The sequence below is a fragment of the Lagopus muta genome, unplaced genomic scaffold (assembly GCF_023343835.1).
Source record: "Lagopus muta isolate bLagMut1 unplaced genomic scaffold, bLagMut1 primary scaffold_178, whole genome shotgun sequence".
Lineage (NCBI taxonomy): Eukaryota > Metazoa > Chordata > Aves > Galliformes > Phasianidae > Lagopus > Lagopus muta.
Window position 1 is genome coordinate 1947 of NW_026040223.1, and position 20848 is coordinate 22794.

Here is a 20848-nt window from a genome sequence, read left to right on the forward strand (position 1 = left end):
GGTGAAAAAAAGAAGAAGAAAGGAAAAAATCTCCAAACCCAGGAAAGTTCTGTTAATTGTTCGCGAATTTCTGTGTAGAAAAGGGCGGAATCTGTGCTGAGCTGCTGCACGGCGAGCTGCTGCCTGCTTAAGGACACCGCAGAGCTCTGGATGCCGAACTGCTTTACGGATGAGCTCGAGATGCTCGCGGTGTCCTCGCGATGGATGGGGAGCGCGGTGTAAAGGCTGCAAGCGCAACAAGTGCCCCCGAGCAACAGCAGCTCTGCTTCCTCCAGCCCTGCTCCCCCCCCCTTCGTTATTTACTGCTTTAATTGCCTGCGTGAGTGATCGGACGGATGGGTGAGCCTTAAAGGAATGCAAAGCAGCAAACAGCAAAAAAGGGCGTGAGAGAGAATTATGTATATATTATACACACACTTACATACGTGTGTGTAAGGGAGAGACCAGGATCTGGGCTGTGTGTGAAGCATCTCAGAGCTGATCTGCACGCAGGAGCGTTTGCAGGAGCCCCAGGGGAAGCTGCCACGTGCAGCCAGTGGGCACAGGCAGCAGAGACCCTCCGTGGGTCACTGGAACAGGCTGCCAGGGAGGTGGGGGAGTCTGTGGGTCCAATGGGTCCCAACGTGTCTCTATGGGTCCCAACATGTCTCTCTGGGTCCCAATGTGTCTCTATGGGTCCCAACAGGTCCCAGTGTGTCTTTATGGGTCCCAACGGGTCTCTATGGGTCCCAATGTGTCTCTATGGGTCCCAACAGGTCCCAGTGTGTCTTTATGGGTCCCAACGGGTCCCAATGTGTCTCTATGGGTCCCAATGGGTCCCAGTGTGTCTCTATGGGTCCCAGTGGGTCCCAATGTGTCTCTCTGGGTCTCAACGTGTCTCTCTGGGTCCCAATGTGTCTCTATGGGTCCCAGTGGGTCCCAATGTGTCTCTATGGGTCCCAACATGTCTCTATGGGTCCCAATGGGTCCCAACATGTCTCTATGGGTCTCTACGGGTCCCAACGTGTCTCTATGGGTCCCAATGGGTTCCAACGTGTCTCTCTGGGTCCCAACGTGTCTCTCTGGGTCCCAATGGGTCCCAATGTGTCTCTATGGGTCCCAATGTGTCCCAATGGGTCCCTATGCGTCCCAGTGTGTCTCTATGGGTTCCTATGGGTCCCAATGTGTCTCTATGGCTCCCAACGTGTCCCTATGGGTCCCTATGGGTCCCAATGTGTCTCAACGTGTCTCTATGGGTCCCAATGTGTCTCTATGGGTTTCCAATGGGCCCCAATGTGTCTCTATGGGTCCCAATGTGTCTCTATGGGTCCCAATGTGTCTCTATGGGTCCCAGTGGGTCCCAATGTGTCTCTATGGGTCCCAATGTGTCTCTATGGGCCCCAATGTGTCTCTATGGGTTCCAATGGGTCCCAATGTGTCCCTATGGGTCCCAATGTGTCCCAATGTGTCCCTATGTGTCCCAATGTGTCTCTATGGGTCCCAATGTGTCTCTATGGGTCCCAATGTGTCCCTATGTGTCCCAATGTGTCTCTATGGGTTCCAATGGGTCCCAATGTGTCTCTATGACTCCCAATGGGTCCCAACGTGTCTCCATGGGTCCCAACGCATCTCTATGGGTCCCACTGCTCACTGCAGCAGGCTGCCCATGGAGGTGCTGGAGTCTCCTGCTCTGCAGATGTTCCAGACCTGCCTGGATGCCGAGCTGTGCGCCCTGCTGTAGGAACGGCTGGGGCAGGGGGTTGGACTGCATGAGCTCTGCAGCTCCCTTCCAAGCCCTACAATTCCATGATTCTATGCCATTCTGTGATTTTGCACAGCTGTGGAAAAGTGTGCTGGGGGTGCAGCACCGTAGATGAGGCTGTGCGACCACACAGAGCCACACACGGGGGCACGAGGGTTTGCACAACCGCGGAGGGGGGATGCGTGAGTGTGTAAGCGGGGATTGCAGCCCTGCACAGCCCTGCATGAGGCTGCTTTGCACCAGCATGAGCGAGGCCATGCCAGCAAGTGCAACCATGGAGAAGGGTGCACAGCCATGCATAGGGATGCACAGCGCTGCAGCAGCACAGCCAAGGCCACAGGGCTTTGCAGGAGCTTGGGCACGGATGTGCAACCAAGCACAGCTATGGAGAGCAGTGCAACCGTGCACAAAGATGCACGGCCATACGCAACCATGCAGCACCGTGCCCAAGGCCGCACAGCTTTGCACAACCACGAAGGATGCACAACTGTGGACAGCATGGAGAAGGATGCACAGCCATGCACCAATGTGCCAGGCCCCCATGGCTTGGCACAAGCACAAAGAAGGCTGTGCAACCAAGCACAGCTGTGGAGAAGGATGCACAGCCATGCACAAGGATGCACAGGGATGCACAGCCATGTACAGCCGTGCACAAGGATGCACAGCCATGCACTGCCATGCACAAGGATGCACAACCATGGAGAAGGATGCACAGGGATCCATAGGGATGCACAGCCATGCACTGCCATGCACAGGGATGCACAACCATGCACAACGATGCACAAGTATGCACAGCCATGCACAGGGATGCACAGGGATGCATAGGGATGCACTGCCATGCACAGCCATGCACAGCCATGCACAGCCATGCACAGGGATGCATAGGGATGCACAGGGATGCATAGGGATGCACTGCCATGCACAGCCATGCACAGCCATGCACAGCCATGCACAGGGATGCATAGGGATGCACAGCCATGCACAGGGATGCACAGGAATGCACAAGGATGCACAGCCATGGAGAAGGGTGCACAGCCATGCACAAGGATGCACAGGGATGCATAGGGATGCACAGGGATGCACAGCCATGGAGAAGGGTGCACAGGGATGCACAGAGATGCACAAGGATGCACAGGGATGCATAGGGATGCACAGCCATGCACAGCCATGGAGAAGGATGCACAGCCATGCACAGGGATGCACAGGGATGCACAGCCATGCACAGCCGCGCACAACCACACACCGCTGTGCCCAAGGCCGCACAGCTTTGCACAAGCACGAAGCCGGACTCCCAAGCGCAGACAGCAAGGAGAAAGACGTGTGAGCGCCCCCCAGGCCCGGCCCCGCGTTGCACGAGGGCTCCCAGGCGCACACAAGGCCGTGGGGCAGCGCGGAAGCCCAGCACCCAGCCCTGCCCTGCGGTTTCTCTCGACGCCGAGGCAGGAAGCCGCCCCGAAGGAAGCGGAGCGCGGGGCCTCGAAGCTGCGTCAGGGCTGAGCACGGGGCTGTGAGCTGCGCTTCCTCCCCCCGGAGCTGAGCGGTGGGGGGGGCGTGGGGGAGGGGGCCATGGGCAGGAGGAGGTGACCCTCCGGGGGTCCCCGCTGTCCCCATGTCGTTGGCACTCAAAGCGCGGCAGAAGGCGAAGCGCAAAGGCGGCGGCGCCAAGGAGAAAGTGTTCGGCTGCGACCTCCTGGAGCACCTGCAGCAGTCGGGGAAGGACGGTGATTTTTGGGGGAGGGGGGGGGGGGGGAGGTCCTGGGGGAAGTGGGGAAGGGGTTCGTAAACGGGGGTCCCCCCTGGGAGCGGTCGCCATGGAGGAAGTGGGGAGGGGACGTGGGGACGGCGCCATGCGGTTGCATCACGGCGTTGAGTAACGGCTGGGGAGCGGCCCAGGGAGGAACCCGGAACACTGGGGGTCTCCTCCGTGGGGTGGAATGGGATCCCGGCTCCAGGGGGGGTCACTGCGGGGCTTGGTGGTGGGATTGGGGACCCCATCCGTGGGATCCCTGTGGCCTCGTCCTGAGATTTGGGGCTGTCACCCATAGGATTGCGGGGGCCTCATCATCCTCGCATTCGGTGGCCTCATCCTCGGGGCTTTGGTGGCCCCGTCCTGAGATCTGGTGGCCTCATCCTCAGGATCCTGGGGACCCCTCCGTCGTGGCCTCATCCTGAGATCTGGTGACCCTCATCCTCAGGATCTTGGCCTCTCCCAAGGGATCTTTGTTGCCTCCGCCATGAGACTTTGGTGGCATCATCCCGGGATTTCGGTGGCCGCATCCTCAGGATCTCAGCTTCACCCTTAAGATCTTGGTGGCCTCTTTCTTGGGGATTTGGTGGCCTCATCCATGGGGTCTTCGTGGCCTCGTCCTGAGATTTGGTGGCCTCATCCTTATGATCCTGGTGGCTTCGTTTTTGGGATTTCGGTGGCCTCATCCTCAGGATCTCGGCTTCACCCTTAAGATCTTGGTGGCCTCATTCTTGGGATCTTGGTGGCCTCATCCATGGGGTCTTTGTGGCCTCGTCCTGGTGGCCTCATCCTCAGGATCCGGTGGCTGTGATCCCATGGGATCAGGGATGGTGGCCTCATCTCTGGGATCTGGTGACCTCATCCCCGGGTCCCATTGGTCTCCATGCGGGACCAGCTGCCCCATAGGGATGTCAGCACAGTGAGGACCCGCTCCATCTTGTCACCCCCTGCTCTCAGTGGGGAGCAGGTCTGGGGTGTGGAGGAGAGGATATGGGGCTGGGGAGGCAGTTTTGGGGCTGGGAGGGTTTAGATTTGGGTCTGGAGGGGCGGATTTGGGGCTGGGGGCTCCGTGGGGCCGCGGGTGCCAGCGGTGCCCGTCCTGCAGTGCCGCAGGTGCTGCAGAGCTGCACTGAGTTCGTGGAGCAGCACGGGGTGGTGGATGGCATCTATCGGCTGTCTGGGGTCTCCTCCAACATCCAGAGGCTGCGGTGAGAGGGGATGGGGGTGGGGGGCAGGAGGGGAGTGGGATGGAGGTGGGGGGCGATGGGATGGAGGTGGGATGGAGGTGGGATGGGGGCAGGAGGGATGGAGATGGGATGGAAATGGGATGGAGGTGGGATGGAGGTGGGATGGAGATGGGATGGAGGTGGGATGGAGGTGGGATGGAGATGGGATGGGGGCAGGAGGGATGGAGATGGGATGGAGGAGGGATGGAGGAGGGATGGAGGAGGGATGGAGGAGGGATGGAGGAGGGATGGAGGTGGGATGGAGGTGGGATGGAGATGGGATGGGGGCAGGAAGGAAGTGGGATGGAGGTGGGGTGGGGATGGAGGTGGGGGGCGATGGGGTGGAGATAGAAATGGGAGAAGGATGGGAGCGAAAATAGGTGGGATGGAGATGGAAGTGGGGGAAGGATGGAGGGGTGAATGGATGGGATGGATTTGGAGCTGGGGGGGAAATGGGGATGAAAGGAGGAAGGAGGGAGATTCGGTTGGAACGGAGGTGGGATGGAGGTGGGATGGAGGTGGGATGGGGGCAGGAGGGATGGAGATGGGATGGAAATGGGATGGAGATGGGATGGAGGTGGGATGGAAATGGGATGGAGATGGGATGGAGATGGGATGGAGATGGGATGGGGGCAGGAGGGAAGTGGGATGGAGGTGGGGTGGGGATGGAGGTGGGGGGCGATGGGGTGGAGATAGAAATGGGAGAAGGATGGGAGCGAAAATAGGTGGGATGGGTTTGGAGGTGGGGAGACGGAACTGGGACCGGATGGGAAGAAGATACAGCTGAACGGAAATGGGAGCAAGTGGGATGGAGATGGAAGTGGGGGAAGGATGGAGGGGTGAATGGATGGGATGGATTTGGAGCTGGGGGGGAAATGGGGATGGAAGGAGGAAGGAGGGAGATTGGGGTGAGATGGAGGTGGGAGTGGGAGAAGGATGGAGAGAGGGACAGATGGAGTGGATTTGGGGAGATCTGGAACCAGGGGGAGGAGGGGTTGAGAGCAGAAGGGAAGAGGATGGAGATGGGATGGAGACAGGACAAGTGGGATGGGATGGAAATGGGAGAAGGATGGAGGTGGGAATGGAGAAGGGTGCAGACAGGGATGGATGGGATGGATTTGGAGATGGGACAGAAGGCAGGGAGATTGGGTTGGAATGGAGATGGGATGGAGGTGGGATGGAGGAGGGATGGAGGTGGGATGGAAATGGGATGGAGGTGGGATGGAGGTGGGATGGAGGTGGGATGGAAATGGGATGGAGGTGGGATGGAGGAGGGACGGAAATGGGATGGAGGTGGGATGGAGGTGGGATGGAGGTGGGATGGAGGAGGGATGGAGGTGGGATGGAGGTGGGATGGAGGAGGGATGGAGGTGGGATGGAGGTGGGATGGAGGAGGGATGGAAATGGGATGGAGATGGGATGGAGGTGGGATGGAGGAGGGATGGAGGTGGGATGGAGGAGGGATGGAGGAGGGATGGAAATGGGATGGAGATGGGATGGAGGTGGGATGGAGGAGGGATGGAGGTGGGATGGAGGTGGGATGGAAATGGGGTGGAGGTGGGATGGAGATGGGATGGAGGTGGGATGGAGGTGGGATGGAGGTGGGATGGAAATGGGATGGAGGTGGGATGGAGGAGGGATGGAGGAGGGATGGAGATGGGATGGAGTTGAGATTTAGGTGGGATGGAAATGGGATGGAGGTGGGATGGATGTGGAGATCCCCACATCCATCCCTGCATCCCCACATCCATCCCTGCACCCCACATCCCTGCATCCCCCCATCCCTGCATCCCCCCATCCATCCCTGCATCCCCCCATCCATCCCTGCATCCCCACATCCCTGCATCCCCACATCCATCCCTGCATCCCCACATCCATCCCTGCATCCCCACCACCCCAAGGCGCAGCGCCAGCACTGGCCCCAACTTTGACCCCACATCTCCCACCACCCAGCCAAGAGTTTGATGGGGAGCGCAGCCCAGACCTGCACAAGGACGTTTACCTGCAGGACATCCACTGTGTCAGCTCGCTCTGCAAGGCGTATTTCCGTGAGCTGCCCAACCCGCTGCTCACCTACCGCCTCTACGACCGCTTCGCCGTGAGCCCCCGGCCCCACAGGGTCACCTCCTGTCCCCTGGGGGGACAGCGCTGGGGGGAGAGGGGCGTAGGGACACTGGGGGCACAGATGGAGAGAGGAGGATGTGGGGACAGTGATGGAGAGAGGGGGATGTGGGGACAGTGATGGAGAGAGGGGGATGTGGGGTTATTGTGGGTGTTGATGGAGAGAGGGGGACGTGGGGATGCTGGGGACATGGGGACACTGATGGGGAACAGGGGGGGGGACACTGGGGGCACTGATGGAGAGAGGGGGACATGGAGATATGGGGACAGGGGGACATGGGGACATGGGGACACTGGGGACAGGGGGACAGGGGGACATGGGGACAGGGGAACATGGAGACATGGGGACATTGGGGACAGGGGGACAGGGGGACATGGGGACAGGGGGACATGGGGACAGGGGGACAGGGGGACATGGGGACATGGGGACATGGGGACACTGGGGACATGGAGACAGGGGGACATGGAGACATGGGGACAGGGGGACACTGGGGACATGGGGACAGGGGGACAGGGGGACATGGAGACATGGGGACACTGGGGACATGGGGACAGGGGGACAGGGGGACATGGAGACATGGGGACACTGGGGACATGGGGACATTGATGGGGAGAGCAGGATATGGGGACAGTGAGGAGCACTGGAGTTAATGGGACACGAGGACACCGGGGGCACTAAGGGTGCAGGGGACACTGGGGATGGTGGGACATGGGGATGTGGGGACAGGGGGACAAGAGGCACTGGGGACAGTGAGGATCCCAAGGATACAGGGACATGGGGACAATGGGGACAGGATGCTGGGGACAACTGGGATGCCAGGGGTATGGGGACATGGGGACACTGGGGACAGAGAGACATGGGGGCAGAAGGACATGGGCACATGGGGACACTGGGGGCGCTGATGGAGAGAGGAGGACGTGGGGACGCTGGGGACATGGGGACAGTGCTGGAGGAAGAAGGGCATGAAGGATGTGGAGACACTGCTGGAGACATGGGGACATGGATGGGGACAAAGGGGTGTGGGGATGTGGGAACGGGGGGGACACTGGGGACACTGATGGAGAGAGGGGGACATGGGGACATGGGGACAGGGGGACACTGGGGACATGGGGACATGGGGACACTGGGGACAGGGGGACAGGGGGACAGGGGGACAGGGGGACAATGGGGACAGGGGGACAGGGGGACATGGAGACACAGGGACAGGGGGACATGGGGACAGGGGGACAGGGGGACAGGGGGGACATGGAGACATGGGGACAGGGGGACATGGGGACACTGGGGACACGGGGACATGGGGACATGTGAACAGGGGGACATGGGGACAGGGGGACAGGGGGACATGGGGACACTGGGGACAGGGGGACATTGATGGGGAGAGCAGGATATGGGGACACTGGGAGCACTGGAGTTAATGGGACATGAGGACACCGGGGGCACTAAGGGTGCAGGGGACACTGGGGATGGTGGGACATGGGGATGTGAGGACAGGGGGACAAGAGGCACTGGGGACAGTGAGGATCCCAAGGATACAGGGACATGGGGACAATGGGGACAGGATGCTGGGGACAACTGGGGACAACATGCAGGGATGTGGGGATGCAGAGATGTGGGGACATGGGGACACTGGGGACAGAGAGACATGGGGGCAGGAGGACATGGGCACATGGGGACACTGGGAAGAGACGGACATGGGGACACTTGGAATGGGATCCTGGGGACAATGAGGATGCCGGGATACAGGGACACAGGGATGCCAGCTCAGGCCCCGCGAAGTGTCCCCATGGTGGCAGCGCCCCATGTCACATCGTCCCCATGTCACATCGTCCCCCTGTCACCCTGTCCCCATGTCACCCTGTCCCCATGTCACATCGTCCCCATGTCACATCGTCCCCATGTCACCCTGTCCCCCCCCCCAGGATGCGGTGGCCACACAGATGGAGGAGGCGCGCCTGGTGAAGATCAAGGAGGTGCTGAAGGAGCTGCCCCCCCCCCACTATAGGTACGCAGTGGGGTCGGCCCTACAGGACCCTACAGGACCCTACAGGAGACCCCAGTGTCTGATGGGGACCCTTGGCAACCTCGAGTGTCACCAGCAGGTTATGAGGGTCCCCTGCACCCCAATAGCGTCCCCAGAGTGCTATGGGGCTCCTGGGCATCCTATGGGGCTTCTGGCACCTCCTGGGGGTCCTGGCATCCATAGGGATCCCTGCGTCTCTATGGGGTTTCTGATGTTCCATAAGAGTCTCCTTTGCACCCCAATAGGGCTTCCATGATGTTATGGGGGTCCCTGGCACCTTATGGGTTTTCTGGCACCTCCTGGGGTTCTATGGGATTCTATGGGATCCCTACGTCCCTATTGGATTCTCGGTACCCCATAAGAGCCTTTGACAGGTTATGGGGCTCCCTTGCACCCCAATAGAGTCTGCATGATATTATGGGGCTCCCTATGGGGTTTCTGGCACCTGCTGGGGTTCCTGGCCCCATATGGGATTCCTGTCACTCCATGGGCTGCCTGACATCCCCATAGAGACTCCAGCAGGTTATGGGGCTCCCCAGCACCCTGTGGGGTTTGTGCCCCCTCCTCTTATGGCTGTTACCCCATAAGAACCTCTGACACCTTATGGGGGTTCCTCGCACCCTAGTAGGGCCCCCACCACTTTATGGTGTTCACGCCACCCTATGGGGTTTCTGGCACCTCCTGGGGGTCCTGGCATCCATAGGGATCCCTGCATCTCTATGGGGTTTCTGATAGTCCATAAGAGTCTCCTTTGCACCCCAATAGGGTTTCCACAACGTTATGGGGGTCCCTGGCACCTTATGGGTTTTTTGGCACCTCCTGGCATTCTATGGGATTCTATGGGATCCCTACGTCCCTACTGGATTCTGGGTACCCCATAAGAGCCTTTGACAGGTTATGGGGCTCCCTTGCACCCCAGTAGAGTCTGCATGATATTATGGGGCTCCCTGGCACCCTATGGGGTTTCTGGCACCTCCTGGGGGTCCTGGCATCTGTAGGGATTCCCGCGTCTCTATGGGGTTTCTGATAGTCCATAGGAGTCTCCTTTGAACCCCAATAGGGCTTCCACGATATTATGGGGCTCCCTATGGGGTTTCTGGCACCTGCTGGGGTTCCCGGCCCCATATGGGATTCCTGTCACTCCATGGGCTGCCTGACATCCCCATAGAGACTCCAGCAGGTTATGGGGCTCCCCAGCACCCTGTGGGGTTTGTGCCCCCTCCTCTTATGGCTGTTACCCCATAAGAACCTCTGACACCTTATGGGGGTTCCTCGCACCCCAGTAGGGCCCCCACCACTTTATGGAGTTCACGCCACCCTATGGGGTTTCTGGCACCTCCTGGGGGTCCCTGACACACTGTAGGGTTCCCCCCCCTATGGGTATCACGTCACCCCATAGGGGGACGTCGCTCGTCCCCACGTCCCCACGAGGCCCCGTTGCTGCAGGACGTTGGAGTTCCTGATGCGGCACCTCCTGCGCATGGCGTCCCACAGCCACACCACCAACATGCACGCAAGGAACCTGGCCATCGTCTGGGCCCCCAATCTGCTGCGGTGAGCAAAGGGGGGACGATGTCACGATGTCACGGTGTCACGATGTCACGATGTCACGATGTCACAATGTCACGATGTCACGGTGTCACGATGTCACGATGTCACAATGTCACGATGTCACGGTGTCACGGTGTCACGGTGTCACGATGTCACGATGTCACGATGTCACGGTGTCACGGTGTCACGGTGTCACGATGTCACGATGTCACGATGTCACGATGTCACAATGTCACGATGTCACGATGTCACGATGTCACGGTGTCACGGTGTCACAATGTCACGATGTCACGATGTCACGATGTCACGATGTCACGATGTCACGGTGTCACGGTGTCACGGTGTCACGATGTCACGATGTCACGATGTCACGATGTCACAATGTCACAATGTCACGATGTCACGATGTCACGGTGTCACGATGTCACAATGTCACGGTGTCACGATGTCACAGTGTCACGATGTCACGGTGCCACGGTGTCACGATGTCACGATGTCACGATGTCACGATGTCACGGTGTCACGATGTCACGATGTCACGATGTCACAATGTCACGATGTCACGGTGTCACGATGTCACGATGTCACAATGTCACGGTGTCACGGTGTCACGGTGTCACGATGTCACGATGTCACGATGTCACGATGTCACGGTGTCACAATGTCACGGTGTCACAATGTCACGATGTCACGGTGTCACGATGTCACGATGTCACGATGTCACAATGTCACGATGTCACGGTGTCACGATGTCACGATGTCACAATGTCACGATGTCACGGTGTCACGATGTCACGATGTCACGATGTCACGATGTCACGATGTCACGGTGTCACGATGTCACGATGTCACGATGTCACGGTGTCACGATATCACGATGTCACGATGTCACGATGTCACGATGTCACGGTGTCACGGTGTCACAATGTCACGATGTCACGATGTCACGATGTCACGGTGTCACGGTGTCACGGTGTCACAATGTCACGATGTCACGATGTCACGATGTCACGGTGTCACGGTGTCACGGTGTCACAATGTCACGATGTCACGATGTCACAATGTCACGGTGTCACGGTGTCACGATGTCACGATGTCACGATGACACGATGTCACGGTGTCACGGTGTCACGGTGTCACGGTGTCACGATGTCACGATGTCACGATGTCACGATGTCACGGTGTCACGATGTCACGATGTCACGATGTCACGATGTCACGGTGTCACGGTGTCACGGTGTCACAATGTCACGATGTCACGGTGTCACGATGTCACGGTGTCACGGTGTCACGGTGTCATGATGTCACGGTGTCACGATGTCACGATGTCACGATGTCACGATGTCACGGTGTCACGGTGTCACGATGTCACGATGTCACGGTGTCACGGTGTCACGGTGTCACGATGTCACGATGTCACGATGTCACGGTGTCACAATGTCACGATGTCACGGTGTCACGGTGTCACGGTGTCACGATGTCACGATGTCACGGTGTCACAGTGTCACGATGTCACGATGTCACGATGTCACGATGTCACGGTGTCACGGTGTCACGATGTCACGATGTCACGATGTCACGATGTCACAGTGTCACGATGTCACGATGTCACGATGTCACGATGTCACGGTGTCACGGTGTCACAATGTCACGGTGTCACGGTGTCACGATGTCACGATGTCACGATGTCACGATGTCACGGTGTCACAATGTCACGCTGTCACGATGTCACAATGTCACGGTGTCACGATGTCACGATGTCACGGTGTCACAATGTCACGGTGTCACCATGTCACAATGTCACGGTGTCACAATGTCACGATGTCACGGTGTCACAATGTCACGGTGTCACAATGTCACGGTGTCACGGTGTCACAATGTCACGGTGTCACGATGTCACGATGTCACGGTGTCACGGTGTCACAATGTCACGATGTCACGGTGTCACGATGTCACGGTGTCACGGTGTCACGATGTCACGATGTCACGGTGTCACGGTGTCACGGTGTCACGATGTCACGGTGTCACGATGTCACAATGTCACAATGTCACGATGTCACGATGTCACGGTGTCACGATGTCACGGTGTCACGATGTCACAATGTCACGGTGTCACGGTGTCACGATGTCACAATGTCACGATGTCACGATGTCACGGTGTCACGGTGTCACGATGTCACGGTGTCACGGTGTCACGGTGTCACGATGTCACGATGTCACGGTGTCACGATGTCACAATGTCACAGTGTCACGATGTCACGGTGTCACGGTGTCACAATGTCACGGTGTCACGATGTCACGATGTCACGATGTCACGATGTCACGATGTCACGGTGTCACGGTGTCACGATGTCACGATGTCACGGTGTCACGGTGTCACGATGTCACGGTGTCACGATGTCACGATGTCACAATGTCACAATGTCACGATGTCACGATGTCACGGTGTCACGATGTCACGGTGTCACGATGTCACAATGTCACGGTGTCACGGTGTCACGATGTCACAATGTCACGATGTCATGATGTCACGGTGTCACAATGTCACGATGTCACGGTGTCACGATGTCACGATGTCACGGTGTCACGATGTCACAATGTCACAGTGTCACGATGTCACGGTGTCACGGTGTCACAATGTCACGGTGTCACGATGTCACGGTGTCACGGTGTCACAATGTCACGGTGTCACGGTGTCACGGTGTCACGGTGTCACGATGTCACGGTGTCACGGTGTCACGATGTCACGATGTCACAATGTCACAATGTCACGGTGTCACGGTGTCACGATGTCACGGTGTCACGGTGTCACGGTGTCACGATGTCACGGTGTCACGATGTCACGATGTCACGATGTCACGATGTCACGATGTCACGGTGTCACGATGTCACAATGTCACGATGTCACGATGTCACGATGTCACGATGTCACGGTGTCACGATGTCACAATGTCACGATGTCACGGTGTCACGATGTCACGGTGTCACGCTGTCACGGTGTCACGATGTCACGATGTCACGGTGTCACAATGTCACAATGTCACGATGTCACGGTGTCACGGTGTCACAATGTCACGATGTCACGGTGTCACGATGTCACGGTGTCACAATGTCACGGTGTCACAATGTCACGATGTCACGGTGTCACAATGTCACGGTGTCACGATGTCACGATGTCACAATGTCACGGTGTCACAATGTCACGATGTCACGGTGTCACAATGTCACGGTGTCACAATGTCACGATGTCACGGTGTCACGGTGTCACGATGTCACGGTGTCACAATGTCACAATGTCACGGTGTCACGGTGTCACGATGTCACAATGTCACGATGTCACGATGTCACGGTGTCACGGTGTCACGATGTCACGGTGTCACGGTGTCACGGTGTCACGATGTCACGATGTCACGGTGTCACGATGTCACGATGTCACGATGTCACGATGTCACGGTGTCACGGTGTCACGGTGTCACGGTGTCACGATGTCACGGTGTCACGATGTCACGATGTCACAATGTCACAATGTCACGATGTCACGATGTCACGGTGTCACGATGTCACGGTGTCACGATGTCACAATGTCACGGTGTCACGGTGTCACGATGTCACAATGTCACGATGTCACGATGTCACGGTGTCACAATGTCACGATGTCACGGTGTCACGATGTCACGATGTCACGGTGTCACGATGTCACAATGTCACAGTGTCACGATGTCACGGTGTCACGGTGTCACAATGTCACGGTGTCACGATGTCACGGTGTCACGGTGTCACAATGTCACGGTGTCACGGTGTCACGGTGTCACGATGTCACGGTGTCACGGTGTCACGGTGTCACGATGTCACGGTGTCACGATGTCACGATGTCACAATGTCACGATGTCACGGTGTCACGGTGTCACAATGTCACGATGTCACGATGTCACGGTGTCACGATGTCACAATGTCACGATGTCACAATGTCACGATGTCACGATGTCACGATGTCACGATGTCACGGTGTCACAGTGTCACGATGTCACGATGTCACGATGTCACGATGTCACGATGTCACGATGTCACGGTGTCACGGTGTCACCATGTCACGATGTCACGATGTCACGATGTCACGGTGTCACGGTGTCACGGTGTCACGATGTCACGATGTCACGATGTCACAATGTCACGGTGTCACAATGTCACGGTGTCACGGTGTCACAATGTCACGATGTCACGATGTCACAATGTCACGATGTCACAATGTCACGGTGTCACGGTGTCACGATGTCACGATGTCACGATGTCACGATGTCACGGTGTCACGATGTCACGATGTCACGATGTCACGGAGTCACGATGTCACGGTGTCACGGTGTCACAATGTCACGGTGTCACGGTGTCACGATGTCACGGTGTCACGGTGTCACAATGTCACGGTGTCACGATGTCACGGTGTCACGGTGTCACAATGTCACGATGTCACGGTGTCACGGTGTCACAATGTCACGGTGTCACGGTGTCACGGTGTCACGATGTCACGGTGTCACGGTGTCACAATGTCACGGTGTCACAATGTCACGATGTCACGATGTCAAGGTGTCACGGTGTCACAATGTCACGATGTCACGATGTCACGGTGTCACAATGTCACGATGTCACGGTGTTACGGTGTCACGATGTCACGGTGTCACGATGTCACGATGCCACGATGTCACGGTGTCACGGTGTCACGATGTCACGATGTCACGGTGTCACAATGTCACGATGTCACGGTGTCACGATGTCACGGTGTCACGATGTCACAATGTCACGGTGTCACAATGTCACGATGTCACGGTGTCACGATGTCACGGTGTCACTATGTCACGATGTCACGGTGTCACAATGTCACGATGTCACGGTGTCACGATGTCACGGTGTCACGATGTCACAATGTCACGATGTCACAATGTCACGATGTCACGATGTCACGGTGTCACAGTGTCACGATGTCACGATGTCACGGTGTCACGGTGTCACCATGTCACGATGTCACGATGTCACGATGTCACGGTGTCACGATGTCACAGTGTCACGATGTCACGATGTCACGGTGTCACGGTGTCACCATGTCACGATGTCACGATGTCACGATGTCACGGTGTCACGGTGTCACGATGTCACGATGTCACGATGTCACAATGTCACGGTGTCACAATGTCACGGTGTCACGGTGTCACAATGTCACGATGTCACGGTGTCACGGTGTCACGATGTCACGATGTCACGGTGTCACGATGTCACGGTGTCACGGTGTCACGGTGTCACGATGTCACGATGTCACGGTGTCACGGTGTCACGATGTCACGATGTCACAATGTCACAATGTCACGGTGTCACGGTGTCACGATGTCACGATGTCACGATGTCACGATGTCACGGTGTCACGATGTCACGATGTCACGATGTCACGATGTCACAATGTCACGATGTCACGATGTCACGATGTCACGATGTCACGGTGTCACGGTGTCACGATGTCACGATGTCACGATGTCACGATGTCACGGTGTCACGATGTCACAATGTCACGATGTCACGGTGTCACGGTGTCACGGTGTCACGATGTCACAATGTCACGATGTCACGATGTCACGGTGTCACGGTGTCACGATGTCACGGTGTCACGATGTCACGATGTCACGGTGTCACGATGTCACGATGTCACGGTGTCACAATGTCACGGTGTCACAATGTCACGATGTCACGGTGTCACAATGTCACGGTGTCACGATGTCACGGTGTCACGGTGTCACAATGTCACGGTGTCACAATGTCACGATGTCACGGTGTCACAATGTCACGGTGTCACAATGTCACGGTGTCACGGTGTCACGATGTCACGATGTCACGGTGTCACGGTGTCACGATGTCACGATGTCACAATGTCACAATGTCACGATGTCACGATGTCACGGTGTCACGGTGTCACAATGTCACGGTGTCACGGTGTCACGATGTCACGATGTCACGATGTCACGATGTCACGATGTCACGGTGTCACAATGTCACGGTGTCACGGTGTCACGGTGTCACGGTGTCACGATGTCACGGTGTCACAATGTCACGGTGTCACGGTGTCACGGTGTCACGGTGTCACTATGTCACGGTGTCACGCTGTCACGGTGTCACGATGTCACGATGTCACGATGTCACGATGTCACGGTGTCACGATGTCACGGTGTCACGATGTCACGATGTCACGGTGTCACGATGTCAGAATGTCACGGTGTCACAATGTCACGGTGTCACGATGTCACGGTGTCACCATGTCACGGTGTCACGGTGTCACGGTGTCACAATGTCACGATGTCACGATGTCACGATGTCACGGTGTCACGATGTCACGGTGTCACAGTGTCACGATGTCACGATGTCACGGTGTCACGATGTCACGATGTCACGATGTCACTGTGTCACGATGTCACGATGTCACAATGTCACGATGTCACGGTGTCACGATGTCACGATGTCACAATGTCACGATGTCACGGTGTCACGGTGTCACAATGTCACGATGTCACGATGTCACGGTGTCACGATGTCACAATGTCACGATGTCACAATGTCACGATGTCACGATGTCACGATGTCACGATGTCACGGTGTCACAGTGTCACGATGTCACGATGTCACGATGTCACGATGTCACGATGTCACGATGTCACGGTGTCACGGTGTCACCATGTCACGATGTCACGATGTCACGATGTCACGGTGTCACGGTGTCACGGTGTCACGATGTCACGATGTCACGATGTCACAATGTCACGGTGTCACAATGTCACGGTGTCACGGTGTCACAATGTCACGATGTCACGATGTCACAATGTCACGATGTCACAATGTCACGGTGTCACGGTGTCACGATGTCACGATGTCACGATGTCACGATGTCACGGTGTCACGATGTCACGATGTCACGATGTCACGGTGTCACGATGTCACGGTGTCACGGTGTCACAATGTCACGGTGTCACGGTGTCACGGTGTCACGATGTCACGGTGTCACGGTGTCACAATGTCACGATGTCACGATATCACGATGTCACAATGTCACGATGTCACGGTGTCACGATGTCACGATGTCACGGTGTCACGGTGTCACGGTGTCACAATGTCACGATGGCACGATGTCACGGTGTCACGGTGTCATGGTGTCACGATGTCACAATGTCACAATGTCACGGTGTCACGGTGTCACAATGTCACGATGTCACGATGTCACGGTGTCACGGTGTCACAATGTCACGATGTCACGATGTCACGATGTCACGATGTCACGGTGTCACGGTGTCACAATGTCACGATGTCACGGTGTCACGGTGTCACGATGTCACGGTGTCACGGTGTCACGGTGTCACAATGTCACGATGTCACGATGTCACGGTGTCACGGTGTCACGATGTCACGATGTCACAATGTCACGATGTCACGATGTCACGATGTCACGGTGTCACGGTGTCACGATGTCACGATGTCACGGTGTCACAATGTCACGATGTCACGGTGTCACGGTGTCACGGTGTCACGATGTCACGATGTCACGGTGTCACAATGTCACGATGTCACGGTGTCACGGTGTCACGATGTCACGATGTCACGATGTCACAATGTCACGATGTCACGATGTCACGGTGTCACGGTGTCACGGTGTCACAATGTCACGGTGTCACAATGTCACAATGTCACGATGTCACAGTGTCACGGTGTCACGGTGTCACAATGTCACGGTGTCACGATGTCACGATGTCACGACGTCACGATGTCACGGTGTCACGGTGTCACAATGTCACGGTGTCACGATGTCACGATGTCACGACGTCACGGTGTCACGATGTCACGATGTCACGGTGTCACAATGTCACAATGTCACGATGTCACGATGTCACGGTGTCACGGTGTCACGATGTCACGGTGTCACGATGTCACGATGTCACAATGTCACGGTGTCACGGTGTCACGATGTCACGGTGTCACGGTGTCACAATGTCACGGTGTCACGATGTCACGATGTCACGATGTCACGATGTCACGATGTCACCACGTCACGATGTCACGATGTCACGGTGTCACGATGTCACAATGTCACAATGTCACGATGTCACGGTGTCACGGTGTCACGATGTCATGATGTCACCACGTCACGATGTCACGATGTCATGATGTCACGGTGTCACGATGTCACGATGTCACGATGTCACGATGTCAGGTGTCACGATGTCACGGTGTCACCACGTCACGGTGTCACGATGTCACGATGTCACGATGTCACCACGTCACGATGTCACGATGTCACGGTGTCACGATGTCACGATGTCACGGTGTCACGGTGTCACGATGTCACAATGTCACGATGTCACGGTGTCACAATGTCACGGTGTCACGATGTCACGATGTCACGGTGTCACGGTGTCACGATGTCACGGTGTCACAATGTCACAATGTCACAATGTCACGGTGTCACGATGTCACGATGTCACGATGTCACGGTGTCACGATGTCACGGTGTCACAATGTCACAATGTCACAATGTCACGGTGTCACGATGTCACGATGTCACGGTGTCACGGTGTCACGGTGTCACGGTGTCACGATGTCACGGTGTCACGGTGTCACGGTGTCACGGTGTCACAATGTCACGGTGTCACGATGTCACGATGTCACGATGTCACGATGTCACGATGTCACCACGTCACGATGTCACGATGTCACAATGTCACGATGTCACAATGTCACAATGTCACGATGTCACGGTGTCACGGTGTCACGATGTCACGATGTCACCACGTCACGATGTCACGATGTCATGATGTCACGGTGTCACGATGTCACGATGTCACGATGTCACGATGTCAGGTGTCACGATGTCACGGTGTCACCACGTCACGGTGTCACGATGTCACGATGTCACGATGTCACCACGTCACGATGTCACGATGTCACGGTGTCACGATGTCACGATGTCACGGTGTCACGGTGTCACGATGTCACAATGTCACGATGTCACGGTGTCACAATGTCACGGTGTCACGATGTCACGATGTCACGGTGTCACGGTGTCACGATGTCACGGTGTCACAATGTCACAATGTCACAATGTCACGGTGTCACGATGTCACGATGTCACGATGTCACGGTGTCACGATGTCACGGTGTCACAATGTCACAATGTCACAATGTCACGGTGTCACGATGTCACGATGTCACGGTGTCACGGTGTCACGGTGTCACGGTGTCACAATGTCACAATGTCACGATGTCACAATGTCACGGTGTCACGGTGTCACGATGTCACGGTGTCACGGTGTCACAATGTCACGGTGTCACGATGTCACGATGTCACGATGTCACGATGTCACGATGTCACCACGTCACGATGTCACGATGTCACGGTGTCACGATGTCACGGTGTCACGGTGTCACGATGTCACGATGTCACGGTGTCACGATGTCACGATGTCATGATGTCACGGTTTCACGATGTCACGATGTCACGATGTCACGATGTCAGGTGTCACGATGTCACGGTGTCACCACGTCACGGTGTCACGATGTCACGATGTCACGATGTCACCACGTCACGATGTCACGATGTCACGGTGTCACGATGTCACGATGTCACGGTGTCACGGTGTCACGATGTCACAATGTCACGATGTCACGGTGTCACAATGTCACGGTGTCACGATGTCACGATGTCACGGTGTCACGGTGTCACGATGTCACGGTGTCACAATGTCACAATGTCACAATGTCACGGTGTCACGATGTCACGATGTCACGATATCACGGTGTCACGATGTCACGGTGTCACGGTGTCACGGTGTCACGATGTCACGATGTCACAATGTCACGGTGTCACGGTGTCACGATGTCACGATGTCACAATGTCACAATGTCACGATGTCACGATGTCACGATGTCACGATGTCACCACGTCACGATGTCACGATGTCACAATGTCACGATGTCACGGTGTCACAATGTCACGGTGTCACGATGTCACGATGTCACGGTGTCACGGTGTCACGATGTCACGGTGTCACAATGTCACAATGTCACAATGTCACGGTGTCACGATGTCACGATGTCACGATATCACGGTGTCACGATGTCACGGTGTCACGGTGTCACGGTGTCACGGTGTCACGATGTCACGATGTCACGGTGTCACGGTGTCACGATGTCACGATGTCACAATGTCACAATGTCACGATGTCACGATGTCACGGTGTCACGGTGTCACAATGTCACGGTGTCACGGTGTCACGATGTCACGATGTCACGATGTCACGATGTCACGATGTCACGGTGTCACAATGTCACGGTGTCACGGTGTCACGGTGTCACGGTGTCACGATGTCACGGTGTCACAATGTCACGGTGTCACGGTGTCACGGTGTCACGGTGTCAC

At 56.4% G+C, this 20848-nt stretch overlaps 1 protein-coding gene across 1 annotated transcript in view; it reads left to right on the top strand.

Moving 5' to 3' along the window:
• Positions 1–3180: 3180 nt before the first annotated feature.
• Positions 3181–20848, top strand: part of ARHGAP30 (Rho GTPase activating protein 30) — a 28822-nt gene continuing 11154 nt past the window's right edge. The window contains 5 exon segments of the mRNA XM_048932969.1: positions 3181–3462; positions 4594–4696; positions 6668–6812; positions 8756–8838; positions 10303–10410. Of these exon segments, the coding sequence (XP_048788926.1) occupies positions 3351–3462; positions 4594–4696; positions 6668–6812; positions 8756–8838; positions 10303–10410 (551 nt within the window). The 5' untranslated portion in view covers positions 3181–3350.